The following is a 16,840-nucleotide window of genomic DNA, read 5'->3' as shown; positions in this document are numbered from 1 at the left end:
TAATTATTGAATGCATAGAAGAAGTAAACATTTTTTCATATAAACATTTTTTATCTTTTTTGTCGCTAATGTTCTATTTTCTATTTTTCATTTTTTGGTAGTGAATGCATAGAAGAAGTTATTTAAAACTACGTACCATATAATATTTCAACAAATATAAATTACTTTATGGCGATAATAGTCGAAATTTGAATTATAATTTTAAAAAGTTCATATAATTATTCATTCAGGAATTGAAGTGTGTTTTCAATTGACTTGCAAGACAACCCAGGTGAGAACAACATTGGTATGGCCTTGATTATAGGTTTTTATCAAATAAATAAAAAAAATTATGAAACTAAAAAGAACAAGTTGGTTGAAAATTGAACACAAAAAAGTAATAATACAAAACATAAAAACACTAGGAATTTTGGAAGAATTATTACATAAAAATATATAAATTTTGATTTTATTTTATTTTTTATAAAGTTTTTGCCTCCTTCATCCTCGAGGTACGATCCATTCTTTCTGATGTTTTGTCGTCAATTTCTAATAAAATGTCAAGTTATTGACGTATAATTAAAACAATAAAAATAAAAATGGGCATTAGGCCCAAGCCTTGAGACCTAAAGCCCCGTCAATATGTGTCAATGCCTAAAGTTATATAGGGAAAAATATTAACCATGGGTAATATACTTGGTCTAGGCCAAGCCCATGAACTTGACAGGGTTTGGCACCGCCTTGGTTGTAGGACAAGTTTAAGACTCCAAGGCGACTCAATACTCCCAAAGATTTCAAGTTCAAGAGCTTCCACAACGTTGATCTCCAAATCAGTTTGGTGTGAGAATCGTTGCATTGATCACCAAACCAACATCAAGATTACATTCAGAAACATACCAAAAGTAGTTCTTGATGTGCTCACATTGTATTGAAGAGTGTAAATTAGGCATTTCATATCATTAGTACAATAAAAAGTGTCTTAGTATAATCGAAAGACAGCACAGGAGACCAAATAGGACACTGATTTCTTAACATCTTTTAGGACTGTCGAAATCTCCTGCTAAGAGCACAAAAAAAGCTTCAATTACTACTACAAATCAGAAAGTTTAACACAATGGGGATATGAAATAAGTACTCACCGCTTCTGGAAACAACTCCACAAACGAACCTTATTGACCTCCATTCTTACCAACACTAGATCGTAAATGGTGTCCCACCATTTGAAAATTGCATATCTGAATGTCTTGTTGAACAATATTGTTCCAAATATTCCCCAAAACCCTACAACGAAACCGACTCCCAGAGCAATATAAAATCCGCCCGTTATAAACCTATCATATTCGAACTCCTCTCCAGCATCACTACCGCCAACTCTTGAAGTTGGGGATTCATGGGATTTATCTCCGGGGCAAGATTTATTGAGTGGCAGCCCGCACAAACCAACATTCCCCTCAAAAGCTGATTCATCGAAAGTAAGCCCTTGACTACATCGTGGAAGTCTTCCAGATAACTTGTTGTAAGATAAGTCCAGCACCCCCAGGTGGCTCAAATCGCATACACTGTTTGGAATACTACCTGAGAGACGGTTTCTTGAAAGATCAAGAAAATTCAAGAGCTCCAATTCACCAACATCTGTAGGAATGGGTCCCACTAAATTGTTTCTGGACACGTTCAGCCCCACCAAACCAACTAATTTTGTGATGTTGGAAGGGATTCGACCTACTAAATTATTGTTTGAAAAATCAATTAGCTTCACAAGGCCGACATAGTTTACGTACCTCACCTCCTTCCCTTTCCACATCAAATATGCATTTTCTAACCGATGCGTGAATGGAAATGTCTCCTTAGGGCCCCAAAACAGATACGGATTTTGTTTTTCTCTCATGGCAGTGAAATCTTCAAGACAATCTGGTATAGCTCCGGAAATCTTGTTGGAAGAGATGTCTAAGATTTGAAGGTTTGCTAGACGACATAGACTCAAAGGCACGCTACCGTGAAACCCATTGGAGCTAAGGATCAGAATTCTTACCTCGGAAAAGCTATTTCCTACCCAATCTGGTATTTTTCCAGTGAGTCTATTGTCTCCAACATCAATCATCTCCAAGCTCGTGCAATTGCTCATGGATGTGGGAAGTCCGCCTGAGAGACTATTGTTACGTAAATGCAACAACGAAAGAGCACTTAGCGAGCCAAATGAATAAGGTATCTCCCCCGATAAGTGATTGTTTGCTAAATTAATATATACTAACCATTCAAACTTAGCGAAACAATCAGGAATCTGACCAGAAAAAAGGTTGTCTGAGAGGTCGAGCAGTTGCCAATCAGTGATATTGCACAAAAAATTTACTGAACCTGAAATCTTATTTCTTGATAAATCCAACACCCTTCTATAGCTTCCCAAATAAGGTAGTAATGGACCTCCTGAGCTGAACGAGAAGTTTGGAAATGAACCATAAATTTGGTTATTTGTTGCATTGATATACATGAGTGTAGGAGATATGCTGCCAAACCAACTTGGTGTGGTGTCTGAAATTCCAGTTCCGGATATATCAATAAACAGTAATTCCGTCTGTGTTTTGAGCCATCTCGGGAAATAGTTCCCTAGTTTACAGCCACTCAAGTGCAAATATTCTAGCTGGAAATCGGGAGCCCAGCGATGGCTGAACTGAACTTGCAGAAATTCGTTTATAGATAAGTCCAGTTCTTGTAATTGAGAGAGGCGCCCAATGCTTTGAGTTAATGTTCCATTAAACATATTGTTGGACAGATACAAATATTGCAACGATGAAGAGATCGATAAATCCGGCACTGGACCAGTAATTCGATTGAAAGACAGGTCAAGATAAGTAAGATTGGGAAGCCGAAGGTTGTCTTCTCCTATAGGACCAGTCAATTGGTTTTCATGAAGATCTAATGTCATCAAGGAAGAAAACCTTGACATGTTGGGAAACAATCCACTAATGGTATTCATACTCAAATCAAGAATCTCTAACTTTTTCTCAGTCGGCCCCGACAAACTTGAAATTAGCTCATGAAGATCACCAGTCAAATTATTCCCATTCATATATAAGATTACTAAACTGTTTAGATTTCCCAAATGCTTAGGAATCCCACCTTCAAGACCATTTCTGCTGATATCCAGGTATTCAAGTGATATCATGTTCCCTATTTGATGTGGAATTGGTCCACTAAAATTAGAGTTGGAAAGTTTGAGATACCGTAATTTGGTGAGGGAACCGATGAACTCAGGAATAGGGGCATATTCAAAGTCATTTTCACTAAAGTCTAGGTAACGTAAATGTTCCAACTCAAGTAACGAAGTGCTAATCTTACCTTGTAATTGGTAAAAAGCAAGTTTCAATTGTGTGACATGATTGCTCCGATTATGGCAGTGGACTCCTTCCCATTTGCAACAGTCCCTTTTATTTTCTTCGTTGCCCCACGAAGAGAGCCGGCCATGGATGTCGACGAGCTCGCCTTTGATGTCGAGAAGAGCCCGTCTCTCCTTCTCCAAGCACCTGATTCTGTTGGCATCATTGACTTGTGAAGAATGTGCTAGGATGGGCTTCAAGGTTGTTGCTTCTAGTAAGAGAACAAGCAACAAAAAAAGGAGATGAAAACACTTCATTTGAATACCAAAGAGAAATATTACAGTTTAGCAGTGTTTGGGGATGATTGGTTTCTTGAATCTCTTACACCAAATATATAACCATTTAGTATCTTTATAATAGATTTTTTGAGCACAAGTCAGTGTCAGCCAGAGGAACATCAAAAGGAAACAAGAAAGAAAAAATGGAGTTTCATTACATTGCTGAAACACGGCACATAGAAGTTTGATGTAAAATTCGCATAATCTGCAGTTGAGTTGTGACTCTGTATGACTGGTTTTATCGTCTCTTGCACGGCGGACCTAACCAAGCAAGCATCACTATCTCAGAGTTGATTTTTAAGCGGAGTGAGTCAACCCCAACGTGACTATGCACCAGTCAACACGACTTGATTCATCATATATAGTTTTATGATAAGAGGATTAAATGCAATTTTCGTTTTCTATTTGTTGTATTTTAGTGTTCTAATTCTTTATTATATTATGGTAGCAGATTTATTTTTTTTTTATTTTGGTCTTTCAATCATCAAATTTTACAAATATTGTTAAAAAAAGAAAGCACCTACCACACACCAACTTTTTTCAATTTGAGATTTTTGTTCTCATTGATCAATTTAACATACCGAAGTCGTGAAAAATGAAAAGTTACAAAGCCTACTTTGCTACTAAAAAAAGATAAAAGACTAAAACGTCAAAATATAAAAAATACAGGACAAAAAAATTACTTCCATACTGACAGAAATTCATAAATGAAACAAAGACTCAAATTTAAAAAAAAAACTCATGCAGGACATATACTTTTTTCGATAACATCTACAAACTTCAACAATTAAAAGATCAAAATTGCAAAAAATAAAAAAGTTACAAAACCTAATTGCTACCTTGAAAAAATGAAAGAATAAAATACTAAAATACAAGAGATTTAGGATGGAAATTGCATTTAAGAGGAGGACAATTTATTCATTTCATATCATAAGAATTGCTTGCATTTTTTTCAATTTTCGTCTTCTAGTTCTAGGTCAACAAATTTGAGCTGCATAGCATTAATTTTCATCTAATACACACTTTGATGATGGAAATGACAACCTTTTCATATTGACTATAAATATTTTTTTTTTCTAATATCATAATTCAAGCTAAAAATTGTGAAGTTGTGGACACGCTCAGAGACTTGTTATATTTATATTATATGTATTATTTTAAATATATTATTATTATTATTATTTTAATAGTAGAAAATAATTAAACCTCTTCTCATGGGTACTAATTCTTTTTTCTTTACATCAATGTTCTTATAAACACGGTGCATAATTTTAATCATAAAAAATATTTTTTCACTTCAAATTATGATCGTTTTAATACTTTATTATTTATTTATTTTTTGTTGGAACTTGACACATAAACTGTACGAGTTTTATAAGTTACTATCTCAAATTATTTTTTGATGGGATTTTCATTAAAAAATGGTCACATACAATACAATGTACGTACAAGAATCTTTTTTATTTTCAAATCACTCATGGATTTGTTAGCTTTTATATTCAATTTAATTTTTTTTTGTCGTAAAAACATGATGTATTCATATTAAAATGAACTACATTTGAGATTTTGTGGTGGAAAATTACACACATTCATTGTATGTGACCATTTTTGGGGGGGAAATTCACCAAAAAGTGATTTGATGTGGTAACAAGCAAAATTTATGTAGTTGGTATGACATTTTAAAACGAAAAATAAAAAATTAGATAACAACATATAAAAACGATCATATTTCAAAAAATAATCTTTTAGTCTAATTTTTATAACAAAAAATTTTGCATTCGGGAGGCATTTAAATGTAGAGCTTGCCCTTGACAACATTTAATGATATAATTTTAGCAACACTTTTATATAGATTTCGATATCCAAATGAATATCATTTTATTAATAAAAGTTTTCAACTTATTTATTTTAATTAACGAAGTTGAGGCTCTATCAATATAAAATTATGGAATTCGAGTTTGAGTTTCATTAATATACAGATACTATTGATCTACTTTAATAATGTAGTTATTGGTCTATTTCTTTAAAAATAGTTATTGTTTGATTATAAATATACGATACTGTTAATTGGTATTTTAGTTGTTGAAAATTAAATTGTATTTATTTTTTCTTAAAAAAGAAATATCATTATTCGAAAATCCGAATTGAAGATGTTGTAAGATTTTTTACCATACTTTGGAGTAATACATTGATGTCATATCTACGAATGTGGCTCCACTTTAATTACAGTTTTATATTAAAAAAAAGAACACATATCACTATGTGATATTACAGTGTGACAGAAAATTCAAACAGGAATGGGATTACCATAATCTCCCATTAAGCATATTTATTCAAGAAAAGGGTTGAGTCAGAACCTCCATCAATCGGCAGAATCATGGTTGATTTATTACAAAATTAGGTTGAAAAGAAAATCAAGGGCTGCTGCGCCTTTTCTCACATCTTTAGAAAATGCCTCTTGAAGGATACTGCACACAATCTAACTCCAAATTCTGTCAACTTAATTATATGGAGCATTATTATTGACTTACCCTAATTGCATGAATTTCATGGATTTTCTTGGATTATGACAATATATGGAATTTACTATAACCCTCTTAATTTCTATATAAATCCATGAAAACATGCCTTTGGGCTCTCATATCGATCCAAATATTGTTTTTTTCACACATTAAAATGTGCAGTTACGTGAAATCCCATGTAAGTGTTTGTTGAATTTGCATGTGTTTTCGTTTCCAAAACCATGTTTGTTGATCGAATTTTTTCTTGTGTTTGTGAAGGTTGTCGGGGAGTTCTTGGCCTGTATTGTAGTGGGATTGCTGTGTCTGAACGTGGTGCAAAGTAGAGATTTCGACTGCCGGAAAGAACAAATCCAATACTCAGCGATTAACTGTCGGAAACATACCGCACTTTTGACGGATTTTGGAGGGATAGGTGATGGAAAAACCTTGAACACGGCTGTGTTTAAGGCCGCCATTGCTAATCTGAGCAGCGTTGCGTCTGACGGGGGGGCGCAGCTTGTTGTCCCCCCTGGAAGGTGGCTGACGGGATCGTTTGATCTCACTAGCCATTTTACGCTTTATATTCACAAGGATGCTGTTCTTCTTGCGTCTCAGGTTGTACCTTCAGTCCATCACTTTACATTTTAGTATTGAAAAGAGAGTTTACTGTTTTTCTTGATTTTATTGTTTAGTTCGTGCTTGAATTCTGACAGTTCTCTTAGAAATGTTTGTAGATTCTAACAATGTGAAAGTATTACAGGAAGAGTCGGATTATCCTCTGATCGATCCGTTGCCATCGTATGGTGTAGGAAGAGATGCTCCAGGGAAAAGGTTTGCCAGTCTTATTTTTGGGACAAACCTAACTGATGTTGTCATTACGGGTACTTACAACTTAAACCAGTCTTGGAATGTTTAAGTAAGCTTAAGACACAAGGGCTGTTGGCAAGAATCTTGATCCTCAACTCTCGGTGGCAATTGAGAAAAAATTAATGAATTTTGATGTGTTTTTAGGAGGGAATGGAACGATCAACGGACAAGGTGTAACCTGGTGGAAAAAATTCAAGGCTCATCAGCTTAAGAACACTAGACCTTACTTGATTGAGATCTTGTACTCAGATCAGGTTCAGATTTCTTATCTTACTCTCATCAACTCTCCTTCCTGGCATGTCCATCCGACTTACTGCAGGTATGTCCAGTTTTTGTGCTCAAACATGACTTTGGTGTTCTGATATTTAGTGCACTCGATCTTACTGACTTTGTACTTTGATGATTTATCTTGTATGGAAACTGCAGTAATGTCATAATCGAAAACCTGACAATTATTGCACCAATTGATTCTCCAAACACAGATGGGATCAATCCAGGTCTGTGTGTGTTTTGGTGTTTGAGATAACAATAGTGAATGAATTAGAAGACATTTCCTCCATGTTTTCCTGCAGATTCCTGTTCAAACACACGCATACGAGACAGCTATGTTGTCTCAGGCGATGATTGCATTGCAGTGAAAAGCGGATGGGATGAATACGGGATAAAATTCGGGATGCCCACCCAGCATCTAAGCATCAGAAGGTTCACATGCATTTCACCTGACAGCGCTGTCATTGCCCTTGGAAGTGAGATGTCTGGGGGGATTCAAGATGTTCGAGCAGAAGAAATCTATGCCATCAACTCACAGTCAGGTGTCAGAATCAAGACAGCACCCGGACGGGGAGCCTATGTTAAGGACATATTTGTTAGAAACTTTAACATGAATACTATGAAGTATGTTTTCTGGATGACAGGAGCTTATGGCTCACACCCTGACAAAGGGTACGACCCCAAAGCACTTCCTGAAATAACAAACATAAATTACAGAGACATGGTAGGGAAGAATGTTACAATAGTTGGTGATCTTTCAGGAATCCAAAATGACCCGTTTACTGGAATCTGCATATCTAATGTGACCATTGAGCTCAAATCTTCCATTTTTCTGTCTGAGAAGAAGAAGAAGTTGCCATGGAACTGTACTGATATTGCAGGGGTGTCAAGCCGAGTGACCCCAAAGCCATGTGATCTTTTACCAGAGAAACAAGTGGATTGTGCTTTCCCTGCTGATGTGCTGCCTATTGATTTGGTTGAGTTGAAGACGTGTTTGGTTGGTGTTGGGAAGGTTTGAGTTTGGCTCTGCTGCCTGGAGGATAACTGTGCTTAGGTTTTGTTTGATGTCCTATATTGAACTAAGTTTTGAAATCTTTTTAGGTCTATGTATTTGATTTTGATGAACTATTGTTCTTGGTGCTAACTGAATGGATACACATTCAAGTTCATAGTAAAAACAGTTTTTAAGACCCTGATTTATGTATGTTTTAGCAGAGTCAAGAAGACTACCTCTGTCTAGGAAAAACAAAATTGTACGAGGAAACAAATGGAACCTAAGACATTTTCCTGACATGAATAGCAAAGGTCAGATAAATAATAAGTGCATTGGAAGATGGCAAGAACAGTGATAGCTCTGAGTTCTTTTGAATAGTGAAACCACTTTTGAGTTTGAATGCTGTTTCTAAACTTTGGCAGCCGATTTTCTCTCAAGGAACTTTGTTGAGAAGTTGTCTGTTAACGAAATTCTCCTGCACAAAACAAACATGAAGTATGAGTACGATGAAAGTTCTGGTAATATAAGACATGATTCTGCTAAGAGATGATGCATTCTTACATCACTAAGTAGCAAGTCCCGCGGCTCAAGCATATGGATGATTTCTCCCATTTTAGGCCTTATCTCGACTTCAAAATCCACACAGCGGAGAGCAATTAGCAGAACGCGTTTCAGTTCCTTTATGGACGGCAGTTCAGGCAACTTGGGGTCGATTAGAGTGTCGTAGTTTTCTTCTGCTACCATGTACTTTACCCAATCCACCAAATATTCCTACAGATCACAAGTTTTGATTTAAGGGGATCGTGTCATGCAAAAGCTTTCAAGAGAGTTCTGCTTGAGATTTCACCAAACCTCTATTTCATTTACAGTTGCTTGTATTGCATTTTTCCCTGATACTATTTCCATTATAAGTATCCCAAAGCTGTAAACATCGCACTTCCCATCTGAACCACAAGTTCGGTTGTGTTCTGGAGCAATGTAACTAGATATCCATCACAATATGCTAGACCAATCAGTTAAAGATCAAATGTACTACTCCTACGTGTAAGATTAGTGAACAATTTTCTTGTTTTCCGACAAGTAAACGACTTACCCCAACATCCCTGTGGTAGGAGCAGCTGTTGAATGATTCCACTCGGGACCTAAGAATTTCATGATCCCAGTATCAGAAATCTTGGGATTCCATTGTTGATCAAGTAGTATGTTGCTTGATTTCAGGTTTCGATGGACGACTGGAGGCTCGGTATCTTCATGGAGGTAAGCTAAACTGAGGAAACAATTCTTGATAGAGTGTTACACAAGCTAAAGTTTACATTAACAAACCAAGAAAGTTGATAATAAGTTCAAGTAGAGAATATACCCTTTCGCGATTCCTATGATTATCTTCATGCGAATGTCCCATGATAGCGGGCTGACTTCCGTTTGGCACTGGTGAAGCCACTGCTTAAGATTCCCATTTTCCACATATTCATACACAAGCATCCTGATCATCAATTTGAAAACAAAAGGAATGCTTAATTTGAGAGTTAAATATCTTAAACTTCTGAATTATCATCAGGGAAAATGGCAGAAACCTGTATTTTCCTTCAGCACAGTATCCCAATAACTTCACCAGGTTCCTGTGCCTGATCAACAACATTGCTTCCGCTTCTCTCGTGAAAACTCTCTTGCCACTTCTGTCAAACACAAAAATACAAGGTTTCATTTTATCAAACAAAAATTCCTACAGAAATCTAGTTTTCACAAACACAAAACTACCTGTGACTGAACAACTTCTTGACAGCAACTTGAGTGTTATCCATGAGCAAACCATGAAAAACCATTCCAAAGTCTCCACTCCCAATCACATTTTCATAAGCCAGTCCATTAGTGGCTGATTCGATCTCCATCAAAGTATACCGGCTGACAGGCCCCGTCTCGACAGCCACACACTCCACAACAGCCACATTGTCAGTATCATCATAGATTCTCTCATTACTAGAGCGCTGATGATCAGTGTACATCACCTGCTTTTCTGGGGTCCCAATACTCATCTCTATGTCCCATCCGTGTCGGGACAACAGCCTCCGGTCCATGGAACAAGGGCCATAAGGATTATCAAGTCTCTTTAATACTACACATTTTGTTGATTTTTTGCGGTTTCTTCTGAATTTGAAAGAGATGAAAACAAGAGTGAAGATTAGAAAAAGTAAGAGGGCTAAAACAATGCACATGATGATTGCAACCCATAGTTTGAGTCCAAAGAATGACGTTGGCTTGGAGAGGTTGTGCTTGATGGATGAAACGTTGAATGACATGATCGATTATTGGTTCTTGGATTGCATTAGGAATTACGAGAGATGAGGAAAGTGGTGTTGAATGTGTATAGAAGTTGGGTTTAATTCCAACTCTTCTCGAATTCAAACTGTAGATGACTAACTGAATTAGATAAAGTGGTGAGAAATATGACTCTTTTTTCTTCTTTTCTTTTTAAATAAAAAATGATTTTTTATTTATTTCTTTAAGGTTTTCAGTTGGTGTTTAGTACGGATTACTATTCTTAACGTTCACAGTTTAAGGAAAGAAACCTCTCATTGTTGCATAGTTCCAGTCTGAGTGCCCATCTTTAATGTATTTGTTTTTTTAACAACAAATTTAAGATTAGAAAACTATAATGTTATGAATTATAAACTACATCGTCACAAATCAATACAGCTCAAATGGAAACCTTAGAAGTTACAAGCCTTCTTAAAGACAGCCACAAATATTAGACACGTTTATGATGAGATTGTTAAGGTTTCAGAAGACACAAAGATTAATATTATTTATATATTTATCCACGAATATTTCACTTTTCATCATAGATCTCTATTCAGGAAAAAAGACATAAAGCTGGTAACAACTGAATTCAAAAGTTGCAATTTGTATTCCTGAATCTTACAGAGAAGAAAAGTATAATAAAAAGTCAGTATAGCAGCTTCCTTCTTGTTGTTGCCCGGTGGACAAATTAGTAATTAGTTCAGCTCTTGTAATATAGGCAGTAAAGACTTGAGGAGATCCAGTAAATACAGATTTGGATTAATTAGTTTTCGAGTAAAATTTACAAGAAAACTATGCGTTGCCGACACACAGATTTCAAAAAAGTGTATCAGTTCTATGGTCTTTCAAAATGGACTGGAGGCGGCATGCAGAGTCTCTTGATATCATCATGGAATGGTTTTTCCACTGGGTGCAACTTGATCTCATATAGCTTTGGCCATAACTTTCCAGTCACTGTATAAAGAAAATGAAAGTGTTGATATTACATGCTTACACAAGGTTAGCTTATGTAAATTGAGAGTTCTGCAAGAAAACTACAGATTAAGTGCGACATATGAGGTCAAAGACGCACACAGACAGAGGGAGAGAGATGTGATACTGACAGAACATAGCTGAGCTTACCAAATATACGGTTCTGTTCCTTATCCCATGCTATGCCATTCAAAACATCGATTCCCTGAAAAATTGCATTTAATTGTAACAATAACTAAAGATATTAGTTTCCAATACTTATTCAGATACACATCATGTGAAACATTTTACCATGTTTCCAGCCGTTGCCAATTCTTCCCTGTAATAAAATCAATAAGTGATGAGCTTATTGAGCTCTTAGGAGAAAAGGTTTATCTGATCAATGAGTATTTCAAAATAGGAATAGGAGAAAGAACCTCAAATTTGGAAGGTATACCCATCCCAATACAACACCATCTTGAGACGATAATCTTGCAATGCAATTAGTCTAGCAGAGTGATGAGAGATATATCAATCCAACGCCATGAATATCCCAATACATATATGAGACTGAATGGAAAAACATATTCAGAATTGAGCAGAAAAATGGAATTTCCATAATGAACCTGCCAAACATTTGCCCATACTTCACCATTCACATACTCCAGTTCATTTAGGTTGTTTACTTCATCTCCTTTGTACTTCACTGTATGCTTTTCAATAACTGCATAAGATATACAAGTAGAACATAAGAACTTGAGGAAGAATATACTTAAAGCATCATGGCAATGTCATCAGATACTTAGAAAGAAATGATTCCAACCTTTCAATGTTTGAGGGTCAATCTGATACAAGGTTGACGTTCCGTCACTTCCAAATAGAACTTTTCCATCAGTTGCCAACCCCCATCCATCTTGCATGTGATTAGTAAACCTCCGAATCTGCATAAGGTCCAGACATATCCAGAGACAAACCAACAATGAACAACCTTTTATTACAGAGTTCACCTAAATAGAGAGATCAACATTGCGGCACAAAATGATTGAAAGTTGAAACCATGTTAACCACCTAAATGGAGACCAACATTTGAGATGCATATTAGTTCTGAAATTTATCCAAAGGGACCAAATATTACTCGGCATTGAGGCAGCAACTAAGTAATAGGATGATACTTAGAAGCCCAAGCCTTTTTGCAACTGAATATGTTTCCATTATAAATATATATTAAAACTGGTCCACGACCCAGTTAGACATTAGAACAAACACCCTAAGGAGAAGAAAAAAACCTCTAATCCCTATGACGCCATATCATTTATTTTGCACATAAACTAGCACAGTGGAGTTCACAGAACTCAACATAAGACACATTTCAGTATTTAGTCACTAGAAAATATCATGGTGCCAATATCAACTTTTGACATAAAGATATCTATATACGTATATGCAAAGTTCAAAGTTGAAAATGAATATCACATGATAAGTTCAGAAGTGTTGGTATTCTATAGTCTGACGCCTTACTAATCTCTGGTGTGTTTCAATTTAGGGAAAATTTCAAAAATTCAAAAGCTACAGTGAAGATGTTAGGTGAGAGAATCAGCCAGCGCACCACTGGAAGACAAGCTAGGAAACACCGTTAAATGAGAAGTAAAAGCACTAAAATGTAATTTAATCCGTACATAAAAGTTTGATTAAACTCAAATAGCATGAAGATATACAGTGAGATTACTTAGAAAGTAATAAAAAGCGGAAGCACAAACTTTGCTGAAGTTATTTCGGTCATACATGAAACCAGTTTTCGTCAGCCAAGTAACTTGAAACAACCTACAAAAGTACACAGGATTCATGCATTAGAACAAGCAATTTACTTTAAAATTGAACATAAATAGATGAACTAAAACAGAACTTTCAACTAGTTCAAGTTAGCACAGGCTTTACAAGGACAGTACCAACACACGAACATAAAAACAGAACAATGTTAAAAGATAACTAACGGTAATCCTAACATCTCTGCACAGAATTAGAACACTAAAAATAAGCTTTCTATGGTTATGAACATGTTTATTCTAAAATGACATTGTACTATTGCAGAGTTTGATCGACTGAATAAAGGTAAAGCACAAAAAATGACAAAAACTGTTTTGCACATACCTGTCACCAAAAAGAGTTAGCCCCTCCCCAAAGTAAGAGTTCTGCATTCTGTGAATAGCCTCAATCTGTGAACAAGAAACAGAAGCACTTCAGATATACATAACCTAGAGTGACCATGTACATGTCTCCTAATGCTTATGAAATTCAGAAACAAAGTTGTTCTTCTCCCACAAATGATCCGTCAAAGATATAAAAAATACTAAACTTGAAGTTCTAGACAAAAGGGATATTGATAGATAATATAATATTTAAGATAGTTTTAAGCAAAACCAAAGAAAAACTGAAGCTCCAGATCTGTGGTTGATCTACACATTTGTACCTCCCCTGTCTGAAGAGCAACTCTGCGAACAGATGACTGCAATTTAAGATAGCGAAACAGAAAATACATCAATTCAGGAGAAACGCTGCATAGTTAAGCCATAATTAAGGAACAAAAACGCACGCAGCAGAAAACTACGTACAAGCAGCTTGAGAGTGCTTATACAGTATACAATTTGGAATATTACTGTTACGCTTAGGTTTCACATGATAATTGCGGAGTATGAAACTAATAAGCCTAAGATCATTATTAACAGGTGTCACAGAGGCCTATTGACAATGCTATCCTGGAAATATTACCAATAAATAAGAAATATAAATTGATGGGACTTTTTTAAACTTTTTATTGTGGCAATATTTTGACAGTCATCCCCAAATAGACCAATCTTTACTTCTGAATACAGACGATTTTGCACCACCTACAGGCATTCAAGTCTTTAATAGAAAGAAAATTGTCCACTTTCTAAAGCTGATATGTAACATGCTTATCAATTCTCCAATGCACAAGCTGTATCCATTTAATATATTTTCTCAGATATGGATTTTGCTCTTTAAACTAGCTACCTGTTATCAAATGCTTGGGTATAATTTGAAACAGCAGAACCAAATTTGCAAGATGGGAAAATATACTAATAGATATATGTATCACAACGACAAAAATGGTAAAACAAACTCACATGTCCGTAAAGTCCAGTTGATTCAAAAAGGGTATCATTTCCTCCATACAAAAGCCCCTGAAAAGCAAACCTGGTGTTGTTAAGTGCATCCATAAAACTCAAAGCAATATGTTAGAATCTCTATATCTCTTAACATTCTATTGAAGTTAATGACAGAAAAAGCCTTCACAGAACGCAGATGACATCGAAAGCTATACATAATGGATGTGTAGGTATACTAATATTCACAGAGATCACATAAAATTCATGTCGGATCATGTACTTGTGCGGAATGCCAATAAAACGGCAACCAACACATGGGAAGCAAATATCTTATTTTACTCACACCCGGAATAAAATGTATTTTCAACATTATGATTATTATTGCAAGCACCCATTCCACTTAATCTGTTATCATAGAGAGGAACGACAAAAGGATAACAGAAGATGCATGCGTCAAATTTTTAGTAGGAGTTACAACCCAACCACCATAACTAACCTAAAAACCAATAAATGATTGGATCATTATCTATCAGTGACATCAAAATCTAGAAAAGACCCACCAAATTCAGATAAAACAAAATCAAAATTAAAAGGAAACAGACCTGAGTGAAGGCATTCGGATCATGGGGGAACCTATTCACAACTTCAGCACCATAAATTCGATCCACGTTTGGGTCCGAACCAAGCGCGCTGCGCATATTGGACGAAATGCTTACAACAATCAGAAAACACACGAACAGAAGAGCCGAAATCAGTAAAGGGACCATCCGGTGATTCGAAAGAAACGAAGTCGTAGGAGGCGCCATGGAATTGCTGGGCGGATTATAGGGGTTTGATTCTGACGAACGCTTGTTAGATTTCTTCCTCAGCGATTTGATAGCCATGGCAGAATAGAGCACTCATTGGTGGGGCGCTACGGTGGCAGTGGGCGGAGGCGTTTCAGCTTTGCCGTTCCAGCTATGTCACTGGTTTGACTCGAGAAAAGAGAGGCGTTATTACATATGCAGTGGGGTTGAGTTTTACTAAAGTAGATACAAAAAAATAATAATAATATTTTATTAATTTAAAAAGTAGTGGTAAAAAGTTAATAAGAATAAAAATTACAATTACATCCCTTAAAATTTGACAAAATTATAAATACCACATTTAGCTTACATCTAACAGCGAGCACATTCCGTTAGACTTTCATCTAATTTTTTTTTGTAAACTGACCAAAATACTCTTTCGAATTATAAATTATAATTTTATATATATTTTGTAATTTTTTGTAATATTTTTATGAATTAATATTTCTTAGATTTTTATTTTATCCACCCTCAAATTTTTCTATATTTTTTTTATTTTTTAGAAAAAATTCAATAAGGGTAAAATGATAATGTACACGTCACCGTCTAAAGACTACATAATTATTTTTCAATTGAGGAGGATATTGATAATTTTTCAAATAATAAAGGACATTCGTAATTATACCAAACTTAAAAAAATAGCTATAATATATTCTATCAAAAAGAGAAATAACTATCAAAAGACGATGAAAAGTGGGAAGTGGATAAATAAATAAATAAACTAAAATTAAATATTAAAAAAATTGTCAGACATAAAAAAAGGCATATACCTTAATAGTAAAGTATAAATTATGCTTAATTTCAGTAAGGAATTTAAATGTTATAATAGAGTACCTTAATTTTTAGGTTAGTTATATTAAGATTTAGATTTTAAAAAAATCACTAAATTCAGAATATTTTATGGTGCAGTCTAATTGAGAACATCAAGATCACATCCATCACTATTGTCGTTAAAGCAATGTAATTTTTTTTTTAAATAGAGGCATTGCAAAATGTGAATGTGTGATTTTTCAGCGAGGAAGAAATATCATTAGCCAAAAAAATGGCCCTTTGGAGATGACATCCACACAAAGCTATGACCCCAATTTGAAATCTCCTACCTAATTATTATATGTGAAATTTTTACATTGGAAAGCTTGATAATATATATATATATATATTTGGACAATAATTGAAAGCTTGTCAAAATAATGTTACACCCTTCAAGAATTTAACGTGCAATAAACATCAAGGGTTTATACGTCTTTCTTTAAGGTTTGATATTCAGATTTTCTATTAATTGTAAAATTATATTTAGTATTCTTGTAGTTTATTTCAGTTTAATAAATACTTTTTTTCTTACTTAAAATTCAACAATTTAT

General features: G+C 35.0%; 4 protein-coding genes across 5 annotated transcripts; 1 reads left to right on the top strand and 3 right to left on the bottom strand.

The window, feature by feature from the left end:
- Window positions 1-485: 485 nt before the first annotated feature.
- LOC105160436 (receptor-like protein EIX2) lies at window positions 486-3,665 on the bottom strand. Of its 2 annotated transcripts, none has more exons than XM_088879449.1 (2): window positions 1,119-3,665; window positions 486-1,039 (listed from the first exon to the last, which is right to left on the bottom strand). In XM_088879449.1, the coding sequence occupies exons 1-2, from the start codon at window positions 3,605-3,607 to the stop codon at window positions 1,018-1,020; spliced, it is 2,511 nt and encodes an 836-aa protein (XP_088735575.1). In that variant the 5' UTR covers window positions 3,608-3,665; the 3' UTR covers window positions 486-1,017. The 2 variants fall into 2 exon arrangements, with proteins under 2 accessions (XP_088735575.1, XP_011076108.2); XM_011077806.3 differs by having other exon boundaries at window positions 487-1,036.
- Window positions 3,666-5,982: 2,317 nt separating this feature from the next.
- On the top strand, window positions 5,983-8,458 carry LOC105160435 (putative polygalacturonase). The gene is made up of 6 exons (XM_011077805.3): window positions 5,983-6,328; window positions 6,409-6,744; window positions 6,890-7,010; window positions 7,141-7,315; window positions 7,423-7,493; window positions 7,569-8,458. The coding sequence occupies exons 1-6, from the start codon at window positions 6,245-6,247 to the stop codon at window positions 8,282-8,284; spliced, it is 1,503 nt and encodes a 500-aa protein (XP_011076107.1). The 5' UTR covers window positions 5,983-6,244; the 3' UTR covers window positions 8,285-8,458.
- Window positions 8,459-8,693: 235 nt separating this feature from the next.
- LOC105160696 (putative serine/threonine-protein kinase At1g01540) lies at window positions 8,694-10,557 on the bottom strand. The gene is made up of 7 exons (XM_088880102.1): window positions 10,019-10,557; window positions 9,835-9,936; window positions 9,621-9,743; window positions 9,354-9,527; window positions 9,113-9,242; window positions 8,822-9,031; window positions 8,694-8,735 (listed from the first exon to the last, which is right to left on the bottom strand). The coding sequence occupies exons 1-7, from the start codon at window positions 10,555-10,557 to the stop codon at window positions 8,694-8,696; spliced, it is 1,320 nt and encodes a 439-aa protein (XP_088736228.1).
- Window positions 10,558-11,142: 585 nt separating this feature from the next.
- QC (glutaminyl cyclase) lies at window positions 11,143-15,639 on the bottom strand. Its single transcript, XM_011077803.3, has 11 exons — window positions 15,237-15,639; window positions 14,653-14,709; window positions 13,977-14,012; window positions 13,658-13,722; window positions 13,267-13,330; window positions 12,333-12,450; window positions 12,136-12,233; window positions 11,947-12,017; window positions 11,822-11,849; window positions 11,681-11,735; window positions 11,143-11,512 (listed from the first exon to the last, which is right to left on the bottom strand). Exons 1-11 carry the CDS (start codon window positions 15,516-15,518, stop codon window positions 11,394-11,396), a joined length of 993 nt encoding a protein of 330 aa, XP_011076105.1. The 5' UTR covers window positions 15,519-15,639; the 3' UTR covers window positions 11,143-11,393.
- Between the last annotated feature and the right edge of the window lie 1,201 nt (window positions 15,640-16,840).

This window comes from Sesamum indicum, linkage group LG4 (genome assembly GCF_026168435.1).
Source record: "Sesamum indicum cultivar Baizhima isolate 11 linkage group LG4, ASM2616843v1, whole genome shotgun sequence".
Lineage (NCBI taxonomy): Eukaryota > Viridiplantae > Streptophyta > Magnoliopsida > Lamiales > Pedaliaceae > Sesamum > Sesamum indicum.
This window is presented reverse-complemented; position numbering and strand designations above follow the sequence as displayed.